This window comes from Nanorana parkeri, unplaced genomic scaffold (assembly GCF_000935625.1).
Source record: "Nanorana parkeri isolate BGI_ZX_2015 unplaced genomic scaffold, ASM93562v1 scaffold2644, whole genome shotgun sequence".
In the NCBI taxonomy this organism is placed as follows: Eukaryota; Metazoa; Chordata; class Amphibia; order Anura; family Dicroglossidae; genus Nanorana; species Nanorana parkeri.
In genome coordinates this window covers 93985-117626 of record NW_017308912.1, presented here as the reverse complement: position 1 = coordinate 117626, position 23642 = coordinate 93985, and the positions used below count along the sequence as shown (strand labels likewise).

Genomic DNA, 23642 nt, shown 5'->3' with positions numbered 1-23642 from the left:
TTCGGGGAAACAGGGTATGTCCAGCTCCAGTTCACCAAAAGGAAATGTTCCTTTCCTGCCTGGAAGGTACTTATCAGCCACTCCTTCCATCAGAAAACACTTATGACCTTATAAATACGGTTCCATCATTTCCTGTCGTGGTGCTGGACATCAGGCAACCGTTCCACAGAATCCACGGCCATTCTTTGTCTTCCGATCATACGTCAAGTTTTACCAGGTGGATGCTCAAACCTCAAACAAAAGGGTTCGGGCCGCCTACTGAGTATAGGCAGTCCAAGGGTTAATTTAAAGACCGGGACAGACCATAAATGTTGTAGTTGAATGAAAAAGCATTTACTCAAATATCAAAAAAAGTAACAAACATGGCCAATCTCTATTTATCGACCAATTAAAAACAGAGTAGAAAAAAAAAAAAATCAGTACTGACTGTTGCTTTTGTAGCCTTTGTTGGGACTATCTATACCCTTATATACTGTATCGCCTCCGTCAAGGCTTATGGCAATTTTCCCGTTGAGTTTGCTGAACATCAGGCAACCGTTCCACAGAATCCACGGCCATTCTTGGTCTTCTGATCATACGTCAAGTTTTACCAGGTGGATGCTCAAACCTCATTTGATGCCAGCTTTGGGCATCGGGTCCCTCAGCTAAGCTGCAGGATAACCTCAGTTCTACTGTTTTTTACGTGGGTCCATTAGTTTTGTTACTGTTCACCACCCCATAAGCTGGACTGCTTTAGGAGAGCTCATGTCTCTGAATATAGATACTGGGGGCCCTAGAGCCTGCTACCTTTATAAGGCGATTTCATACTTTCACCTCAACCAGAACATTAGTCCATGTCAGCAGGACTGCTTTAGGAGATCCCATGTCTCTGATTAATACAGAGGGGCCTAGAGCCCATTTCCTTCATAAGGTGATCTCATCTCAACCAGAACATTGTAATGGATTTCATTTCAACCAGAACATTGGCCCAGGTCAACTGGACTGCTTTTGGAGATCCCTGGTCTCTGAATATTGATACATGGGGGGGCTAGAGCCAGTTTCCTTAATGAGGTGATTTCATCTCAGCCAGAACATTGGTCCAGGTCAGCAGGACTGCTTTAGGAAATCCGAAGCCTCAGATTATTGATACTGGGGGCCTAGAGCCCGCTTCCTGCATAAGGTGATTTCATAACCAGAACATTGGTAACTGGACTGCTTTAGGAGATCCCATGTCTCTGAATATTGATCCTATGTGTGATCCCCAATGATGAAGAAAAATGGCAGGTTTGTACTTAAGCATAAAATGTTTCTTGGAGTTCACAAATCCCACTCTTCTGTGTTGTGACCTACACCTACTACACCTTTTCTACAAAACTGAAGCAAGCAGAAAGTGAGAGGGCTGATAATTGGCTGGCCAACAGCTTTTTTTTTTTGCGTGCCAGTGTCCAAACCCTTCTGTAGTTGGCAGTATTATCCATATGTCCCTGCATTCCAATCCCGTGCCCCTTAATGGAGTACAAAAATCCTGTTTGCCAGAGTCCAATCCTCCTGTAGGCAAAAGAATACCCTAAAGGCGAAATACTTCCCGTGTTCCTCAAATGAAGTGAAATAAATAGGCCCCCCTCCCCCGCCCCCCATCATCATGCTGCTGATCTCCATCAGACTGGCTTCCTCACAGCGACAACAGTGGACCAAAAATACCCCATAGCCTAAAGGGCATCCAGGGGTGAGGAGGAACCAGAAGCAGAGCCGAGTTGGGCCTCAAGTAGTTCAATCGCATACAAGGTTTTAGTGACTGAGCTCGCATCTACTGTAATAAGCCGTGCGGGCCCTGCAAGTGGAAACAGTGTCATCCAATCAATTTGCAGCCAAGGACCAAATGACAATTTACTCGATTTATTAAAAAGAAAATCAATCAGTACAACAAATGTGACACGTCTACAGCATGTGCATGATAAACCGTCATTTTCACATCTTACGGATGACAACAGACTATTTCTGTAGTCTAGTAATACTGTTCAACAACTAGAACACAAAAAAAAAAAAAGGAAGCCGTTCTGAAATAAAACATTAAAACAATGCGATCAGAACTCTACGAAGGATCAATTATGAACAAATCGTAGCGGTTCCGCATTGCGCCCAGAATCGTGCAGGAATGGAGACAGATAGGGGTACAGCTTCTCGGTGAAGGTGGCGCTGAAGGTGTAGATGGCGGTCATGTCATCGGCATTGTAGAAGGATATCTGGCCTCCTTCGTAATCCACATACACGCCGATTCGCTTCGGTTTGGAGTTGAGGATCAGGGTCTTGGATGGAGACTCCAGGGCCTTGTAGGCATTGCCGTTCCTCAGCCAGATGGCCCAGTAGCCGTTCTTGGGATTCAGCTTGATCTTACCCTTGCGGTTGCTGGACTCGCTGGCCATGCCGACGTCCCAAGCGGTCTTGTCTCCCACATCAACCTCCCAGTAATGGCGGCCAGAATCGAACCCCTCAGACCCGAGCACGAGGATGCACTGGCTGAAACGCTTTGGATTATCAGGGAGAGGAAGCTTGGCGTCACCATATTTAACGCTGGTCAGCCCATCGGACAGGATCAGATTGGGGTGGGCAGTGCAGGGATCCAGCAACATGGGAGTCAGATCTGCAAGACAACAGAACGCATATTAATAATGAGATGGTCCATAATAATCTCCTAACACCAAGAAAATAAATGAGACGTTCAAGAAGCCAAAAATGGGGACCAGCCAATGTTCCTGCTATTTAAAACAGACCCAAAGTTTGAGTTTCTTAGTATAGCTCTACTCAGGGACAAGGACTAACCCCCAGCATACCCTATGGGCCCCTTGTTCTAGCAGGAAACATCTTTAGTAGAAGCCATGGCAGAGATGCCTTCCTGATAAGGAATTGCTCCATATAAACACGATTCTCCAATATGAAAACATTCTTTACAAACGGAACTTACATGGCAGGATCACAGACTTTATCTGCTTCCACACGGAGTACTGAATCGGTCCCTTGAATGTCCCCTGGCACAGGTCTTTCTCAATGAGAGTGTTTGCAGCAGACATGACCTCTTTTTGTTGCTGCTGACACCTGGGAGGAAAGGGAAAGTACGGTGAATACAAAGTGTCATATATTGTAGGAACATACGAGGGTCCACAACACAGAAAGGCCGCCCTTCAAAAAGCAGCACCCCTATTACATTTGCTGGAGAACTTGTCAGGAAGAAATACAACAGATGACTCATTTCTGACGGTGCGGGCTTCTAGGATGGCCATCTTAGTGATGGGGGTCACTATCTAGTCAGTCAAAGACAAGGAACACGCCTCCTCCGTCTTGGGTATTTAAAGATGCTCTTACATAGCTACCATCACAGGGTCCCCTTAAAGGGTGAGTGAATACTGTATTTAGCCTGGTAGAAATACATTTACACCATGCATATATAGGAGAGTCATACGGACTTATATAAATGACTTTAGGAAATTCCGATAGCTCTTCGCGCCATTTGCTGTGACATGCAAATGGCACCCGCCCAGCGTATATAAAACACAATAAGGTCTATAGATTTGCATGTATAGTATTGATAAATATTCCATGGGTGCCCATATCCTTTTGACTTCCTCTACTGGCTATACTGCACCTAAACCTAGAGTCACCCGTAAAAACGTGTTGCCCGGGAACATGTAAATCGAGTTCTTTCATTCTATTTTGATATAAACAGCACAGTGTGTACTAATATCTTCAGGTGATTTCTGGCAGATGTCAGAGAGGAAACCTCAGCTAGGAGGAATGTAAGAGCCATCTAAGTTCTGATGTTAAACTGGGCCAAGTGTCCCAGCCAGGCAAGCCGGAGCAGCAGCAATCAGAAGCTGGAGAAGACCTAGAGAGCATGAGTGCTCCATGAAAACCTGCAACTGCTCCAGTCATAAGTGCTCCATGGGAACCTGCAAGTCATCTGGTCATGGCTACCTGGATGTGGGAGTGCTCCATAAGAACCTGCAAGTCATCTGGTCACGTCCATCAGGATATGGGAGTGCTCTACGAGACCCTGCAACTCCCCTGGTTGTAGAAGTGCTCCATGAGAACCTGCAAGTCATCGGGTCACGGCTACCTGGATGTGGGAGTGCTTCATGAGAACATGCATCTCCTCAGGTCATGGCTACCTGGATGTGGGAGTGCTTCATGAGAACATGCATCTCCTCAGGTCATGGCTACCTGGATGTGGGAGTGCTTCATGAGAACATGCATCTCCTCAGGTCATGGCTACCTGGATGTGGGAGTGCTTCATGAGAACATGCAACTTCTCAGGTCATGACTACCTGGATGTGGGAGTGCTCCATGAGAACCTGCATCTCCTCAGGTCATGGCTACCAGGATGTGGGAGTGCTCCATGAGAACCTGCATCTCCTCAGGTCATGGCTACCTGGATGTGGGTGTGCTCCATGAGAACCTGCATCTCCTCAGGTCATGGCTACCTGGATGCGGGAGTGCTCCATGAGAACCTGCATCTCCTCAGGTCATGGCTACCTGGATGTGGGAGTGCTCCATGAGAACCTGCAACTTCTATGGTCATGGCTACCTGGATGCTCTAATTTATATCCTTTGGGGGGCAGTGCAGTTGTTACCCATGTTCCCTGGATTCCAGAACAGAACTCTGCAGGTCTCAGTGAGAAAGGTTTCACACCAGAAGATTCCACTTCTGAGAGTCTGTCACAGATTTTATGTTGGTGGCCATAATGACAACATGTTTAGCTTGCTGATGGATTAAGTTATTACAGTTTCTATATTATTACTAAATACAATGAAGTTGAGCAGATATTAAAAATAAACTTACGTCTCAATGAACGTCTTGATGTCCTACATGGAAAAAAAAAAAGACAGAAAAATATGGTGAGATCTAAAGACAACCTAAAAGACAAACATCCAATACAAAGTAGTGGCTCCACTCACAGTCAGGAAAGAAATGGAGTCTGTATCGTTCACCCTCTTGTTGGCCACAGCAATATGCTGCTGGATGTTGTCTCGGTTCTCCTGCATCTTGGACACATTGGCCTCCATTTCCTTCAGCAGACTCTCGCCCTGTTCCTGGAGCTGCTCCAGCAGTTTCTCCTCTCGCTCCTTCAGGAACTGGTGCAGCTTCTCGAACTCTGACACAATGTGCTCCCGGTACTCCTTCATGTTGGACTGGGGGAAGAAACAGATTTTCATTTAAGAGACAACTTCAGCTGCACCCCAATGTACATCAACCAATCAAGAATTCAAAAAAGTGACAACTATCATAATTATACCTTCATTGTTTGTTTGCTATACTTAGAAGACAATTTAGAAACTTCACTATTCCACATAAGAAATCATGAGACCATGAGACCTGCAATCCCTCCACTGGCTTCCATCCACCGCCCCTCTACGACGGCTTCCATCCACCGCCCTTCTCTAACAAACCCTCCAATGGCTTCCATCCACCGCCCCTCTGACAATACTTCCAATGGCTTCCATCCACCGCCCCTCTCCGACGGCTTCCATCCACCGCCCTTATCCAACAAACCCTCCAATGGCTTCCATATTTCGCCCCTCTCAGACGATCCCTCCAATGGCTTCTATCCTCCACCCCTCTGACAATCCCTCCAATGGCTTCCATCCACCGCCCCCCTCCAACAAAACCTCCAATGGCTTCTATCCTCCACCCCTCTGACAATACCTCCAATGGCTTCCATCCACCGCCCCACCTCCAGCAAACCCTCCAATGGCTTCCATCCACCGCCCCTTTGACAATACTGCCAATGGCTTCTATCCTCCGCCCCTCTCTGACTATCCCTCCAATGGCTTCCATCCACCGCCCTTCTCTAACAAACCCTCCAATGGCTTCCATCCACCGCCCCTCTGACAATACTTCCAATGGCTTCCATCCACCGCCCCTCTCCGACGGCTTCCATCCACCGCCCTTATCCAACAAACCCTCCAATGGCTTCCATATTTCGCCCCTCTCAGACGATCCCTCCAATGGCTTCTATCCTCCACCCCTCTGACAATCCCTCCAATGGCTTCCATCCACCGCCCCCCTCCAACAAAACCTCCAATGGCTTCTATCCTCCACCCCTCTGACAATACCTCCAATGGCTTCCATCCACCGCCCCACCTCCAGCAAACCCTCCAATGGCTTCCATCCACCGCCCCTTTGACAATACTGCCAATGGCTTCTATCCTCCGCCCCTCTCTGACTATCCCTCCAATGGCTTCCATCCACCGCCCCTCTGACAATCCCTCCAATGGCTTCCATCTTCCGCCCCCCTCCGACACTTTATGTGGAGGCAGTGGTTTCTCTGCAGAGGTCTAACTTACCCCCTGCAGAGTCAGACTTGCAATTAGCAAAACTCCTTCCTGCTCACTGGAGAGTTCTAGCACTAAAGGTTAGATGTAATATTTCTTCAAATAGAATCCTGTTTCCTGCTGCTGATCTCCTCCGGCCTCTTCTTGTCAAGCACTACATACACTTGGCTCTATCATCAGTTGGACACCATTGTTATGGATCAGCTTCCTGAATGTGACAAAGCTGGACCACGCCTAAGCAATGTGTGTCAGTACCAAGGCATGCGACAGCACAGGAGTACAGCGGAGACCCAGAATCATGTTAATTGTATAAGACTGTAGTGATTGGTTTTAGATCTCTGGTGAGAACAGTTCATAAAACCCGCATCTCCGCAGATTGTCTTGGTGCCAAGCCTCTCGGGACTTCTAAAGAAACCCAAAGCATGGGTAATGACCATCTAGAGCACGCTCTCTGCATGAGTGAATAAGGATTTGAAAGCGGCCCATAATAATGAATAGAAAAGGCCTTCTCATAAGCTCCTGCAAGCCACCTGCATGCGTTCACTTACACTGTGCTGCTCAATCTTCTCATTCTGCTGGTTGGTGAGTTGTTCAGTCACCTTCAGGGCTTCATGTAGTGGAGACACTATGGCAGACAGCTCGGTCTGGAGAGAACACAAGACCGACAAGGTTAATAACAGAGTACCCAACCACAATAGTTTACGACCAGCCATCATACTATGTCACTTACTCTGTACACGCCCACTGCGTCCAGGATGGGAAGGAAGTTGTGACTGGCGTGTTTCAGGGAGTCGCGACAGATGACGCAGCTGAGGGTCCCGTCATCCTTACAATAAAGCTTCAGCCTCTCGTCATGCTCAGGGCATTTCTCAAGAGATCGAGTCTTTTCCTTCTCCGCTGGTTTGGCGGGAGTCAGATTGTCAGCGCCTCCAGCAGTCTTCTTCACCAGGTTAGCCAGGGCTCGGTTGGTAGTGTACCTCTTCTCGGTGATTTCCTCCTTGCAGTCGGGGCACGTGAAGGCATCGCGACCCTCCCAGGCCTTGTCGATGCAGTTACGGCAGAAGTTGTGGCCGCATTCGACCATGACGGGGTCCCTGAAGAGCTCGTTGCACAGCAGGCAGGTCAACTCCTCGGCAAAATCCCCAGACGTCATGACAGAGCTGCTCCGGGGAGCTTCATGGACCTCCACCTTGGCTTTCTAGAAGAGAAAGAAGAGTCAGGGATTGTAGGGACTTTATAGGCAACAGATAAAACATCAGCTGCAGAGTCTGCACAAATCATTCCTGCAAAAAATGATCATCAAGCAACTTTACTGGAGTAGCAAACAAGGAAACTTACAGTCATGTACCTTCTGAAATGTACACATATAAGACTCTGCAAAGAGAGGAACGACGTCTGTGCAATGCCTTGGTTTGCATGGCAGGACTGTAAGTGACTGTTCTTACCCAATTGGGTTTATAAAGATTGCCATTGTCTGCTCAAACAGAACAATGACGAGGACAGAACCATTTCTGACCACCAGTTTTTATAAATATAGGCCAGGGGGTGCCGTTCCCTGTGTGAAAACACCACGGAATGTCTTCAATGGATATCTGGTACCTCATACCCCGGAGAAGTCACCTTTTGGTTCTTCCCATATGGGATACAACCAACAGCCCTGTACTGATGTAGGCATATATAAAAGAATGTGATCCTTGAGGGAGGCACGTCATACTGCTGATTTGGGCAGCATGTGTATCCTCACTCATTAAAAATGGTCCTCAGCATGTTTAAGAATTTAAAGTGATCGAGTCCCCAGCTAAGGAAACACTGAAAGTCACACTAAACTCCGGAGGTAAATATTAAGAATACATTCAAGTACCTTAACTATGAATAACAATGTATCTTATTTGTGTATCACTCGGCTGTAGAGCCTCCAATCATCTCTGAATTGGTGCTGACACTGTCCTTCCTTCTGGAGGGGGGCTACGTCTGTTCCCCATGGTCCCTGTGTGTGTTGTAGAGTAGTCACCGCTCCAAGCTCCCCCCGGGATGGACTACAATCTCAATACAAATTAGTAGACTAAAACATGAGATTGTAGTCCATCCCGGGGGGAGCTTGGAGCGGTGACTACTCTACAACACACACAGGGACCATGGGGAACAGACGTAGCCCCCCTCCAGAAGGAAGGACAGTGTCAGAGATTATTGGAGGATCTGCAGCCGAGTGATACACAAATAAGATCCATTGTTGCTCAGAGTTCAGGGACCTGAATGTATTTTAAGATTTAACCCCGGAGTTTAGTGTCACTTTAAAGCTCGAGAGATGATTTAAAAAATGGTTCATTGCTTTATGTTCTTGGTTAGAAAAGCCAAACATTCATTGATACAAAATACATTAGGCTCAACTCACAAAGTGGCCCCTCAACCCTAATAAAGATTAAAAATAAGTTTCCCCTGTAAAGAGATAGAGCGGAATTTATCAAAATCTGGAGCAGCCGTGCACAGCAACCAATCAGCTTCTCAGTCTCATTTTCAAATCATAACTGAACTGAAGAGAGAAGCTGATTGGTTGCCATGGACTACTGCTCCAGATTCTGTCTGCTCCGGTTTTGATGAGTTCCCCCCCAGTATGCTTACCCGCCCTGGCAATATCCACTCTATCAAGAGCTACAGTGCCCGCAGAATCCTCACTACCAGACAGTGTGCTGGCAGCCAAGTATTAGCTTCTCATTAGAACGGAACCTTTCTACTTCAAGAGCCACGTAAAGCAATTTGTGCAGCTGAATACACGTTAAAGCCGCTACCTCAGGGATTCAATATTGTAAATTGCAGTTATTACATAAACTACACAAATGCCGTCATCCTAATCTGGAATTATGAAGGTGTGATGGGGCCCCCTTCCGTATTTATTATACTCCGTGGGGGCCCCTCTTTTAGTTGGGTTTAGGATGTCTGCTTTGGCGTGAACCTGCAGCAAATATGATAACTAGAAATAGAGCAGAGGTAACTGTAGCCACCTAAAGATATCAGTACAAAGCATCATGAATTGTCTTCCAGAGCCAACTGGGAGCACAAACCTTGGTCCCTATATTACACATATAGTTCAGCTCCAAGGTCAGAGCTCTGTGCTACCCCGGTATACTATTAGCAGGACACACTCACCAGTCACCATGGCCACCCAAAGTACAGACGTACCAAAGCAAAGGCTGGAAAGGAACAAGGTGGCAGCCTAGACCTCCAACTATGGAGCTGGAATCATCATTTACATAACAGAGCACCTGGACTTCCACGTTCTCCAGGCTCTCTAAGTGAAGGCACATTAACACGCCTGCAGCTTACTCTTCCTCCTTCCCGTAGAGGAGTCTGTACAACTGTGCAAGACTGAAGGGGAGGACGGAGGTCAAATATAAGGCTAAAACACAGATATAAAAAATAAAAGCACTGCAACTGATCAGGGGTGCAATGCTCTGGCTTCTGCAGACTGTTCCAGGTCTGAACCCAGGTACGGACTTTTGGTTACAGGGCTGGAGGAAGTTATTTACCTACAAGTGTGGTCACCATGTTATCAGCTAAATATCAGTAGAAGATATGTGGGTGGAAAGGTGGATTTAGACTTTAACCTTACCTTGGAAAATGACAGCCGGTGCCGAGAAGTCATTCACTCAAATGCACAGACACACGATAGGATCAACGTTAACACCGACATTATTTTAAGAATGAATTTAATATTCAACTTTGAGAAACATTTAATGAAGAAAGTTCCAATTACAATCATCATTAGTTCACCTTTCAGGTCAACTATGTTATTTTATTATAATGGATTGCCCGGCGTTCAGGAAAGTGTTGTCAATGCCGGTTCCACAAACGCACAATTTCTATTTATAGGCACCTGCGGACTTGTCAATGTAAATGTGTACAATACATCAGGACTCTAGATAATTAAACACCTAATTACTGGTACACAGTTGTGCATAAGTAGTATAAAAACCACAATGTGTTTGTGCTTTAAAGCCATGGTTCTCAACTGGTGAGTATTCCCAAAAGTGGGTCGTAACCCTGCGTTCAATGGGTTGCTGCGGACCCTCCACTGCGCTACGCGAGAGGCTCCTCAGCCTCCACCTAGCGCAGCACTGTCAGTTCTTACGCCGAGCAGCCATTCAAAATATGCTGCCCGGCGCCGAGTGTCAGCTTGAGGTGGGGCGGGATGGGGGTATGGCCACGAGGGACTCCATCCATACGTGCATTGTGCTCCCTCACGTGTCCTGTAGAGGTGCCTGGACCGGAGTGATGTCACATTCTGTCTCCCGGCACCACTGCAGGGCACGCAAGGGAGCTGTACCAGCAATGCACATATGGATGGAGCTCCGTCACAGCAGCCCACACTGGACCCCAGGCTGAGGATCCACTCCAGTTCTCATAAGGTAGGGAGACTGGGTGGATTTACAAAAAAAAAAAAAAGTGTGTATGTGTGTGACAATGTGTGGTTGTGTCCCCGTTTTTAAAGCTCAGTTCACACTAGTACAGCACAATTAATCACACAGACCCGTGCAATTAACGCAATGTATCAGGAAATTGTACCCACCATTCTGGTGCGGGTGGTGCGCTGCCGTTCATTTGAATGGCACCCCAAATGCACCTCCTGCCCACAGTTTGTTAGTCCGCACCAGAACATGCGGTACTGTAATGCTGTGCAACTTGGGTTGCAACTTAAAAAGGAGAACTATGAGGCGAGTGAAAATCACTCCTCCTCATAGTTCGAGCCGACCTGTGACAATTAAACTGTCACACGTCGGCTCTATAGATGGGCAAGTGAGAGAACACATACCGTCGCTCGCTCACTTCTTGATCATCTCCCTGCAGAGAGCAGTGATGGTCAGTCACAGCTCCCTGCAGGGATTCCCCCCCCCTCCTCCAGCGCTGACTGGCGGAACTGATGGGGGAGGGTACAGCTGGCTCTGCCTCTAGATAGGCAGAGGCAGCTGTCAGAAAAGACAAAAAGTACAGAAGCGCACTACCAAGTGGTGACTGAGCAAGGAAAGGTAAAGGAATAATGGAAAAAAGACTTACCAGGGTGTGGGTACTAGCGCGTTATCAGCGACGAAGTGTGGATAAATTGGGAGTCCAGGGTTGCTGGTGGTGGTGGGCAGGGTGATGTTGCAAAAGTTGGTGCTGGGAAAGTGTGATGTCCAAGGGGATCTGGGTCAGACGTTTAGTGTGGCTGGGATCAGAGGGGGGGAGCAGGCTCGGGTTTAAGAGAAGGACTGGCTGTCTGAAACGTGCTGGCTAATAACGAATGTGTGCCTGAGGACTGTGTGTGTGTGTGTGTGGGGGAGTCGCGGTGCACAGTTGATGCTGTCAGGCAGGGAATGTACGGGGGAAGCCAATGGTGAGGAAGATGGCCTGGAGGTGGATGTTGGGGTCGGGGTGAGACTACACCGCTCGAGGGCACGAGGTGTGTCTGTGAGATACAGCGGTTGAGAATGAGTGGCGGAGGTGGTGGGTGAAAGTAATCAAGCTGGCTACGCGTTTCGAAGAGCGTGTCTTCTTTTTCAAGCCACAGAGTGAAGGCAGCTGTCACTCACGCAGCTGGGCGGACAATGTCGGGATCCGTCCCGGCTGCGGTGGTCTCAGTATACGGCGAGCTGTAGCTCGCGATATAATGAGCTTTGGGTCACGGAAGGACGCTAGTATATTTCCTCCCGTGACCCTTAAGAGAACTATGGGGAAAAACACTTACCCCATAGTTCTCTTTCAATGACCGAGGACAAACGTGGGTCCTGAGGTTACACAGGTTGAGAACCACGGCTTTATAGGGTCCCTAGCTAATTAAAGACTGTGCAAAAAGGAAGAGCGACCCACAGGCGTGCAGAGTGTAAATATGGACTCCGGCATCTGAAGCACTACGACATTTTAAGGGAAATAGTCTTTATTTCAGAGAAAATGGCTGCTGGAACCATTTATTTCCAGTGTGACAAGGATGAGCGAGATGTGGTGATGACAGGAACAGCCATTGTGTGCTACTTTAGGTACCGTGTCACCTCAAAGCCGGCATTTAGGAATTTACAACCATGAAAAATGTTATTGAATGGTAAACAAATGTGGGTGAGCCAGCAAATGATACAGATCTCCAGAATTGGATTGATTGTCAGGTACAAATGTAAGTTTAGCCCACGTATGTGAGGACTCAGTCAATGGATATCTGTTGGTGAATGAGCAGAAGAGGGACATGTAGTTGTACACCAGGGGTGGGCAACACTGACCCTCCAGCTGTTGTGGAACTAGAAGTCTCATGAGGCAAGAGCTCTGGCTACAGAGAGGCGGAGCCAGCTGTCAGACAGCGGGGTGCATCCGAGCAATATTGTCAGGATCCATCCTGACTGCAGCATAGCTCTGCGCCGCTGTCAGTATATAGAGGGCAATAGCCTGCTATATGCTGAGTTTTGGGTCACAGGAGGACATTAGTAAATAAGCTCCTGTGACCCAAAAGAGAACTAAAGCTAAAAAAGGTTCGGCCGTAGTTCACGTCTCCTTTAATCTTCCTGAGATTTCTATGGAATTTCAGGCCGATGTCTTCAAACACTGAACACATCGGGCCACCATAGATCTTCTGGGGCGTCATGGCAGACCATGTCTGGAGGCCTCCAGTGGTCAGCCACCGCGGTCATACTGCATTTGGTTGTATTCAAAGCACCATTGTAGAGCAGGATTCAGGAAAACATCAGTAGAATGTTCTGCTGAAGACCGAATGTGACAAAGGCTGAGGTAGTAAGATGGCGTGAGACCTCCAGACAAACATGGCCATTGACGCTCCCAATATCATCACCAACATGATACTGAAGTTTGCAGCGGATGGCAAAGCAACCGTTCCGTAACCCTTCGCTGCCAAGAGACGAATTCAGAGGTGTGAAGTTCCCCACGAGCCAATAAAAGACGACTTCTTCCACAGCGCAGGCTACATGCACCCTGGAAATTAAAAGAGCTCCACAACCTATTGACCTCCTTTTCCTTTCTCTGTAAGATAACTGGAAACTCATTACAAGCTCTGTAGGAATGACCCGACTCAGCGGCCAAATTGGGATATCATCGTCCTGGGCCGGTCTAACCCCCGCGGGCTCAGCTCGCCCACTCACATGTAAACGAAGCAGCGCAATGCGGGCTGATGGAGAGTCCTCAGCAAGCCAAATGGATTTGACATGTGGACAACCTCAAGGGCTTGCTACAGAACTGCACAGGTTACCCAGACGGAGAAGGGACAGTAAAGGCTGCGAGACGCTGCACGCGAAGCAGCACGGAGCGGTGGCGCGCTGCCTTCGCTAGCAGCGTGTCATGTAATTTTCTCCCCGGCACGTCAACATGCGAGAGATTGCATAGCAGAGAACGCCGAGATGAAAAATGTCATCTTCAGCCAATCGGCTCGCGCATATGAACCCGCGCTTCAGGCTGCGACGACTGGCAGGTTGTTACGCACGAGCCGATTGGCTGAAGGTGCAGTCAATCATCTGCCTGCACTCAGCTCACAAACTGCCCACAAAGCTCCGTGCGGCTTCGCGTTCAGTGTATTTTGGGCTTTAAGCGGGCCGATTTTTTTCAATCTACTTTTGTTGAAGGAGTCGGTCTGAAAATTCTCAGCTGAACGGTGACTTTTCGGGTATTCAGACAGCGGCACACCCGACACGGTCAGGATACAATAACCTGGCCGAGGTGGGGATCCACGCCGAGTGGCGTCAGCGTTTATTTTTCTCGTTCATCCCAGGGGCTAAACGAGAAAAATTAAGTGTATGGCCAGCGCAAGAAGAAATAAAAGATGTAAACGCATGATTTAAAGGAGAACTATGGGGAGACGGGATGCACGCATCCCCGTAGTTAAAGCCAGCATGGAACATTGCAGCCGTCACACGTCGGCTCTATTGATCGATTGACGTTCACACACCGCTGATTGCGCAGCTCATGGTCTTCTCCCTGCAGAGAACGGGGACCGTCAGTCACAGCTCCCTGCAGGGATTCCCCACTCCCCACCCCTCCTCCAGCATTAATGGAGGGACAGACAGAGGAGGGGGCAGGCACAGCTGGCTCTGGCTCTAGAGAGGCAGAGCCAGCTGTCAATCAGGCAACGCGGTGGACCCCGACAATATTACTCTGCGCTGTCAGCATATAGTGAGCTAAAGCCTGCTATATGCTGAGTTTCGTTAGAAATGTCCTCCTGTGACCCAAAAAGAGAACTAAAGCCAAAAAAGGTTTGCCCATAGTTCTCTTTTAAAAGGTGCACTGCTTGCGGTAGCCCAGTCATTTAAGAGAAGGTCCACCTTTGCCAAAGAGTATGAAAGGAATCCTGCAGAGCATTGCACCTGCAATCAGCGGGTTATGTGCAGGCTCTTGCAATACCTCCCTCCAACCTCCGGTCTCTACAGAGGCACGGACGAGGGATCGCTGGCACACCCTAAACACTGGTATAACAAAGCAGTCTAAAAAGGTGGACTTAGTCTTTAATGGACTGGAAACGCAGGAAAAAAATCAAACATGCACCTTCATTACGTGGCAGAACGTTGTCTGTTGCCAGCTACTGTACAGATTGTTGTAGTGTCCTCAAAATGAACAACGAGCTGCATGTGTGGCTGCAACATGCACGTGCAATGCGCCGGTCAGATAGTATACCATGCCATTGCAGAGTGCGCCCTATTATATGCGACGACCGCCACATGCGCAGCATTTTCAGAATACAGATGCTGGCAGAAGGCTCTTGGCGTGGCCCGGACCTGTGCAGCCCACAGAACTGAGATCTCCTTGTGTCTGCATCTCAGGTCTGATGAGCAGAGCAGGAGGGCCCGAGAGGAAAAAAAAAGAGCCACTTTTGCTTTAACGACAAAACACCGGTCCTGTGCACATATGTAGACGCACAGCGCTGGGTTTTAACATTGTGCTGCCACATACATACATAAATCTGTCACGGCCTTAGTGCTGGGAGTTCACTCACTGGGCCCTCAGCACTGCCACATCAGTCACAGACAGCTCTTGGGCACTTTACAGTCAGGAGCCTACAGGACAAGCTCCCGATCATGTGATCACTGTGTAAGCCAATCACAAGATCAAGAAAGCCCAGGACACGCCTCCACTGTGAAAATTCACTTAAATGGGGTTGTGACAGCAGGAAAGGGTTAAAAGGCCGGTTACTAGTATTGTTTGAAAACTGGCAACTTAACTCTCGAGTCCCCAATGTAACCCGCCATCTGTTACACTGGAGAGGTCGGGATATCTGAACACCGGCAGTCACAAGTGAACGCCAGCTACATCACACGTTTTCTGGCAGAGACACGAGCGCACAAACATAACGACACTCGCAACTCGCCAGAGGCACCGAGACGCCGTCAGCGGGATGAGCGGATAGTCCCAAACATGCGGTGAGAACTGATGGGGGGGTGGAGGGGCGACTTTTGCGCCTCGAGTTACCTTCTGTTCAGGCTCGCCCTCCTCCGTCTTCTTTCCATTATCCAAGGCCTCCTCGTCCTCTCCATCGCCCGCGTCCTCCTCCTTTGCTGGCTTCGGCAGCACCAACCGGGTTTTGTCCACCCACTCGTTCTGGCGGCGGTTCACTGCGGGAGAAAGCGAGCTCACAATAGGTAATTACATAATACAACGAAGGAAGGAAGCTGGAAAAAAATCTGGCTCAGTCCTCAACTCCGACTTACAAGGAGAAGACTGATTTGTTTCCTCTTTTTTTTTTTGTTCGGCTCTTATAATAAACTGCAACATACTGCAGGACCGACTGAAGCGGCTTCACAATGAAACCAAAAAAAGACAAATTTGGTTCAACTTAAGAATTTGACCTATTTTCCCCTCTTTGATCTGGTCTCCGCCCACTTCTGTAATAAAGACCAGCCACTGCCGCTCTCTCCTTGCGCAGGGTGACTGGTCTTGTCTCCGCCCCCTTCTGTAATAAAGACAGGTCACTGCTGCTCTCTTGGCTTGTGCAGGGTGACAGGTTTTGTCTCCGCCCCCTCCTGTAATAAAGACCGGTCACTGCTGCTCTCTTGGCTTGTGCAGGGTGACTGGTCTCGCCTCCGCCCCCTTCTGTAATAAAGACCGGTCACTGCTGCTGTCTCCTTGTGCAGGTTGACTTGTCTTGTCTCCGCCCCTTCTGTAATAAAGACTGGTCACTGCTGCTCTCTTGGCTTGTGCAGGGTGACTGGTCTTGTCTCCGCCCCCTCCTGTAATAAAAACCGGTCACTGCTGCTTTCTCTCCTTGTGCAGGGTGACTGGTCTGGAGTGAGAATAGCGGCCCATAAACATACCATATATGTATAAGTATACAATAGTGTGCACCATTGCATGCCCTGCACACATTAACGTAAGGCCTTGTTCACACCGAAAGCGTGTGCGTTCCAGAGCGGTAGCTGTGGAACGCACCGCGATCACTAAGAAACTTCTCCCTGCGTTTTGGGACGGGAGGGGGCGTGGCGGTGCATTGAATTCAATGGCACCACTTCCACGCCACCCCCCCACCTCGCAGGGCGATCGAATGAGTGGCAATACTTTGCCAGCAAAAAATAGGGCTTGCCTTTTTTTGCATTTGCAGAGGAACAAAACCGCGATCGCACTGCACTGCGGTGTGAACAAGCCCTTACCTTCTTTGTAAAAGGCCAACATATATGTAGACAAATGCATGACAGCGCAAGATAACGTGTTATTATGCACCACCATTCATACCTCCAGACCCCGATAACATGGGGTACTGTAGAGGAAAAAAAAAAAATGTTTTTCCCTGCCGCTCTACAGCCCACGTGAGTTCATATTTGACTGTCTCTGTATTCACCAACAGCACAACATGCGTTACACTGCAGACAAAAAAAAACACACAGAGAAGCACAATGACCACCAGATCAAGTTCCACTTATGAGCCCTGCGAGATGAAGGTCCCAGAAGATTAAGGCACCAAGATTCATGGTCCGCACTTCTCAGAGACGCCATGACACTGCTTGGTACATTATCTTGAACCAGCTTTCTTATTTAACCATATCATGTCCACATAGTGCCATCAGGCATCCAATCACTGGTGGCTTTTGGCAGGAGATCAAAGGACCGTTCACTAAAATGCTGCGTTTTAGCGGGCGGGCTAGTGCGTTGTGGCAGCTCCAGCAGGGCACATGGAGACCAATGGTGGTCTATGTGTCCTAGCTTTGACCTGCGTTCGTCTAGAGTGGTAAATGCTGGTCCCTGGCTGCCCTGTGTGTGCACGGGCCCTAACTTGGAGCTGGATATATGAAGGCATGTTGGATAGCCAGTCTCTGGGATTTCTTCTTATTGATACAGACATTCAGCAGCAATGTAGGAAAGCTCTGCATGTGTCCCATAATAGCCGTGCAAATGGGTTTTCATGAAGGAGAACCAAAAAAAAAACAACACAAAGATTCCCAAGATGCACACGGCTAAAAACCTGTGCTTTGCTCGTGCTACAGGTTCACTTTAAGAGGACAGGAAGTTCCAGACGAAGGTCTGAGTCCATTATGAGAGCTGGGAATAACTTGGAGCACTATGAGGCAAGCGATTTCCACTCATCCTCATAGTTAGAGCCGACGTGTGACAAAGAAGCTGTCACAGGTCAGCTCCATCGATCGGGAAGTGAGCAGAAACATGCAGCCGATCTGCCCGACCGTCTCCCTGCAGTGACGGTAAATCACCGCTCCCCGCAGGGATTCCCCCCTCCCCTCTCCTGGAGGAACGAACAGGGGAGGAGGCGGGAACAGCTTGCGCTGCCTCTAGATAGACAGAGCCAGCCGTCAATCAGCCAGCGGGGTGGATCACGACAGCATTGTCGGATCTGTCCCGGCTGCGGCGCTGTCAGTATATTGTGGGCAATAGTCTGCAATATACTGAGCTTTGGGTGACAGGGGGAAGTTCGTATACGTCCTCCCGTGACCCTAAAAAGAACTAGTAGGAAAAACAAACACTGACCCCATAGTTCTCTTTTAAAGAATCTTTAAATCTTTGTGGAATTGCCCGGGGACCAAGTGGTCCTGTTCTGATCCGCGATGTGGTTTCTGGGCTAGCGTGGTCAACAGTGCACCCTCCCTTCCCCCCACAGCAGTGTTAACCACACATAGCTTCTCCTCTCCAAGAATGGGAAGAAAAATAAGGAATGCCAAGAATACAAAGCCGGCAATGATCCAGAAGTATCTGTGTGTAGATTGTCATCACTAAACATTTCTAAAGGTGCCTTTGTTGTCATTTCAAAGATCTGGGTAAAGTTCCTCTTTGAAGATGTAAATTCTTAATGCTGCAATTGTAGCTGACAATTACAGTAATAAAAAGTAAGGTGAACCTGTTACTTAGCCCCAAATGGATAACGCACATGTTCAATAAAAGGATCTAGCAGTATCCGTATGTACATTGTCATCACTAAACATTTCTAAAGGTGTTGTTGTCGTCATGTTTAAGATAAGGGTGACGTTCCACTCGAAGGTAAGGTTGGTCATCAAGATGGTGCTATGGTCATCTTTAGCTGCCTCAATATGCAAATAGCAACTTCAAGCTGGAAGCCTTCTTATACCACAAAGACATGTGTAAGGCCTCGTTCACACGGGAGGGGTGTCCACAATATCTACAAGGGGTTAATCGAAGTCCTTTGCAAGGACCGCATCTAACATACAAGGAGCATTCAGCACATTGCTGATAAATTGCATTACATGGAAGCCGAGCTCAGAGAGGTGTCCCCTACTTTGGTCAATGGAAGACCTCTGGGATGGGTGGAGAAAGCGGTTTGGTGCTTCTTTCGGCTGCCAATTAGCAGAGTGATAGTCCAATGTAAGTGGTCGCTGAGACTCAATATTCATCATTGGCGGTAACAAGGGACACGAACTACAAACACACGAGGAAGTAGCCCGGCATCGACCTATATTGGCTGCCTGATATCTTACCTGATCTCTATGGATCCTAAAAATGGAGAAGGTCTTAAGACCTAGTGTCTTATTTCGTGCAAAAAAAAAATAAGACACTGTCTTATTTTCGGGGGAAAACGGTATATAACACAGTATACAGTAGGTGGGCTTTACATATTACAGGAGTGGGTAGGGTATATATTACACAGTATACGGTAGTTGTGGGGGGTAATATATTACGCAGTATACGGTAGTTGTGGGGGTATACATATCACGCAGTATACGGTAGTTGTGGGGGTAAATATATATTACACAGTATACGGTAGTTGTGGGGGTATATATATATATTACACAGTATACGGTAGTTGTGGGGGTATATATATATATTACACAGTATACGGTAGTTGTGGGGGTATATATATATATTACACAGTATACGGTAGTTGTGGGGGTATATATATATATTACACAGTATACGGTAGTTGTGGGGGTATATATATATATTACACAGTATACGGTAGTTGTGGGGGTATATATATATATTACACAGTATACGGTAGTTGTGGGGGTATATATATATATTACACAGTATACGGTAGTTGTGGGGGTATATATATATATTACACAGTATACGGTAGTTGTGGGGGTATATATATATATTACACAGTATACGGTAGTTGTGGGGGTATATATATATATTACACAGTATACGGTAGTTGTGGGGGTATATATATATATTACACAGTATACGGTAGTTGTGGGGGTATATATATATATTACACAGTATACGGTAGTTGTGGGGGTATATATATATATTACACAGTATACGGTAGTTGTGGGGGTATATATATATATTACACAGTATACGGTAGTTGTGGGGGTATATATATATATTACACAGTATACGGTAGTTGTGGGGGTATATATATATATTACACAGTATACGGTAGTTGTGGGGGTATATATATATATTACACAGTATACGGTAGTTGTGGGGGTATATATATATATTACACAGTATACGGTAGTTGTGGGGGTATATATATATATTACACAGTATACGGTAGTTGTGGGGGTATATATATATATTACACAGTATACGGTAGTTGTGGGGGTATATATATATATTACACAGTATACGGTAGTTGTGGGGGTATATATATATATTACACAGTATACGGTAGTTGTGGGGGTATATATATATATTACACAGTATACGGTAGTTGTGGGGGTATATATATATATTACACAGTATACGGTAGTTGTGGGGGTATATATATATATTACACAGTATACGGTAGTTGTGGGGGTATATATATATATTACACAGTATACGGTAGTTGTGGGGGTATATATATATATTACACAGTATACGGTAGTTGTGGGGGTATATATATATATTACACAGTATACGGTAGTTGTGGGGGTATATATATATATTACACAGTATACGGTAGTTGTGGGGGTATATATATATATTACACAGTATACGGTAGTTGTGGGGGTATATATATATATTACACAGTATACGGTAGTTGTGGGGGTATATATATATATTACACAGTATACGGTAGTTGTGGGGGTATATATATATATTACACAGTATACGGTAGTTGTGGGGGTATATATATATATTACACAGTATACGGTAGTTGTGGGGGTATATATATATATTACACAGTATACGGTAGTTGTGGGGGTATATATATATATTACACAGTATACGGTAGTTGTGGGGGTATATATATATATTACACAGTATACGGTAGTTGTGGGGGGTATATATATTACACAGTATACGGTAATTGTGGGGGTATATATATATTACACAGTATACGGTAGTTGTGGGGGTATGTTACACAGTATAGGATATATGTTGGACATATTACATAGTGTACGGTAGAGGTACTTACGGTAGCTGCCGTCCTGCCTCTTACAGGAGTAGGTGGCCCCCATCTCTACGGTGAAGTCTTCATCTTCGTCCTCTCCGCCTCCCTCCTCATCGTTCTCCTCCTCTTCATCCTCCATGACCTCCTCGTGGTCCCCCTCCTCTCCTCCCGCGGTCACCTCCATCTTCTCAGACTCGTTGTTAGACTGATTGACAGCGGCCATGATCGAAAGGAGGGCCTGGAAACAGAGCGTATCTCAGGGACACCTGATGGGGGAGCCTAGAGACGTGGCGGGTACCTCGGAATGGACGGAGGGACCTAAAGACGACACAAGAGCGGCTCGTATGACTGAGGGGGTGGGAGGGGCAGGCGGGCGAGACTCAGGGCCGTCACCGGAGATAGAGTCGTGTGCCTGGCCGATACACAAAGGAGGACAAGGACGCACTGCTTGCAGCCGTAAAGCCCGCCTCTTCCTCTCGGAACTCCGCCCATAAGACACGCCCCAGCACTAGGACGTAAACACTAGGTCATAGAGGTGTCTGCCACTCAGGTCGCCGCCATCTTTGCGGAGACCAAGCAGTCCCTGGCATGCAGCATGACACAAAATCATTATAAGCTTTATATATATCCATTACGTTTACCCAATAGAAACAATAATTATATACATACACATAAAGAAACCCTATCCTCCCCCCAAAGGGATCCATCGCTATGCTAAAAGCTGAAGGCACCTGGTGGGAGCTGGGTGCATGCTGATTGGTCCGGCGCTGTCACATGGAGTGGAAGTCCCAGGTAGTCTCTCTTTTGCAGGTCTCCATGAATACATTCCTGACATGTCACAAGATACAGCAACAGGATCATTTTTCCAAAAAGGTTCCACTTTATTATTAAAAGGCTACGACAGTCGGTGACTCTGCCCAGGCTGCAATGATGTAATTGGTCTGCTGCAGGCAGGAGGAAGCATTTCCTCAGTCTCCTAGGGTTGCCACCTTTTCTTCAAGCGAAACCCAAACACTCTAGCGACGCCAGACATATTTCTGGGTCATGGCTTTATTCATCTATAAATAGCCCCACCCATATGTAAACATCACAGTTGAGACTATTTTCAGTGGGGGGCCAGTAGCCCCTATCTTAATTTTGGTTGCCCCTGTCTGCCTGACATCTCGTGTCCAGGTTTCTGCTGCCATGAAACCCAGACACAGCATTCAAAACCCGGACTGTCCAGGTGAATCCTGGACAGGTGGCAACCCTACCGTCTCCCCTCCCCTAGTGATCAGTCTGCTGCAGGAAGAAGCATTTCCTCAATCGCCCTGTCCCCAGTGACCATTCTGCTGCAGGCAGGAATAAGCATTTCCTCAGTCTGCAACATTGTAACTTAGTATCAAGTCACAAAGTCAGAGGCTGAGCTGAGTGAGACATCTGTAAACAGCCAAACACCGCGCAGACATCAGGCTTTACACAATTGTGTCACATTTACACATTACTGAGCATGCTGCGCTTAAAAGTCGTCTCACCGTTCATACATTATATCTTGTCCCCATAAGGAGGACGCGCATGTAGAACTTTCAATCAGTGCAGTGGATCCAGAGCTAGCGCGGTCAACAGCGCACCCCCCCTTCCCCCCACTGCCGTCCGACCATGCTGTTCTAAAGGAGATTCATTTTCACTCACGCAGCTGGGTGGATCTCCACAGTAATGTCAGGATCCATCTCGGCTGCGGCGGTCTCAGTATATCGCGGGCAATAGCTCTCTCTATATTGAGCTTTGGGTCACGGGAGGAGGTTAGTATATGTCCTCCGGCAGTGGCGTCACAAGGGGGGTGCGGCCCGCACCCGGGGGACACCATTGGAGGGGTGACACCAAAACTACTTACAATCATTTTGGTGTCACCCCCCTCTCGGTCCATGACAGTATCAGGTGAGAGGAAGGAGAGGAGTGTGGCTGTCTTTATCCAATAGCGGGAGACTCCCGGGCGACCCCTGGCAAATTGTCATTCGACCCCCGAAGGGGTCCCGACTCACAGGTTGAGAACCGCTGACCTACAGCTTCTGCCTGTGCCTGTCTCCTTGCCTTGGTTTTTGGGCCACGATTCCCTACCGTGTCCTCAAGCCGATCTGATATGGATTTGAACACTCTTACATTGTGTCAGATTCCGCCAACCATTTGGCTGTCAGGACTCTCCTCTTGTGTGGCGATCCGGTGCCATTAGCAGTGTAACATCCACATCATCAACGGCTCTGATGAAGGCCTCACACAATGGTGTTGCACCTTGGAGAGAGAGCTCTGTGGCCACTTCTGGTGACACAGTGCGTCCACCATAGCTGATAACACCATATCCCCATAGGCTCCCTTTAACCCCTTCAAGACTAAGCTGCTTTTTATTTTCTATTCGTCAATGACTGAAGCACTTTTTACATTGTTGCTGTGTGATTTCTTCCACGGCGGTCATATACTTTCTTAGGGTCCCCACACACCTTACGATTATCGTACGAGAATCGCGGGAAATCCCGCGATCGTACGATGATCGTAAGGTGTGTGGAAGCCGTGCGACCTCTACTACTGTAAGGTCGCACGACTTTAAACTTACGGACATGTT

At 47.6% G+C, this 23642-nt stretch overlaps 1 protein-coding gene across 1 annotated transcript in view; it reads right to left on the bottom strand.

The window, feature by feature from the left end:
* Positions 1–1924: 1924 nt before the first annotated feature.
* LOC108802071 (nuclear factor 7, brain-like) overlaps positions 1925–23642 on the bottom strand; it is a 97051-nt gene continuing 75333 nt past the window's right edge. The window contains exons 3-9 of the mRNA XM_018573961.1: positions 15733–15875; positions 7037–7504; positions 6855–6950; positions 4930–5163; positions 4814–4836; positions 2942–3072; positions 1925–2620 (exon numbers count right to left, since the gene is read on the bottom strand). Of these exons, the coding sequence (XP_018429463.1) occupies positions 2082–2620; positions 2942–3072; positions 4814–4836; positions 4930–5163; positions 6855–6950; positions 7037–7504; positions 15733–15875 (1634 nt within the window). The 3' untranslated portion in view covers positions 1925–2081. The remainder of the gene's footprint in view (positions 2621–2941; positions 3073–4813; positions 4837–4929; positions 5164–6854; positions 6951–7036; positions 7505–15732; positions 15876–23642) is intronic.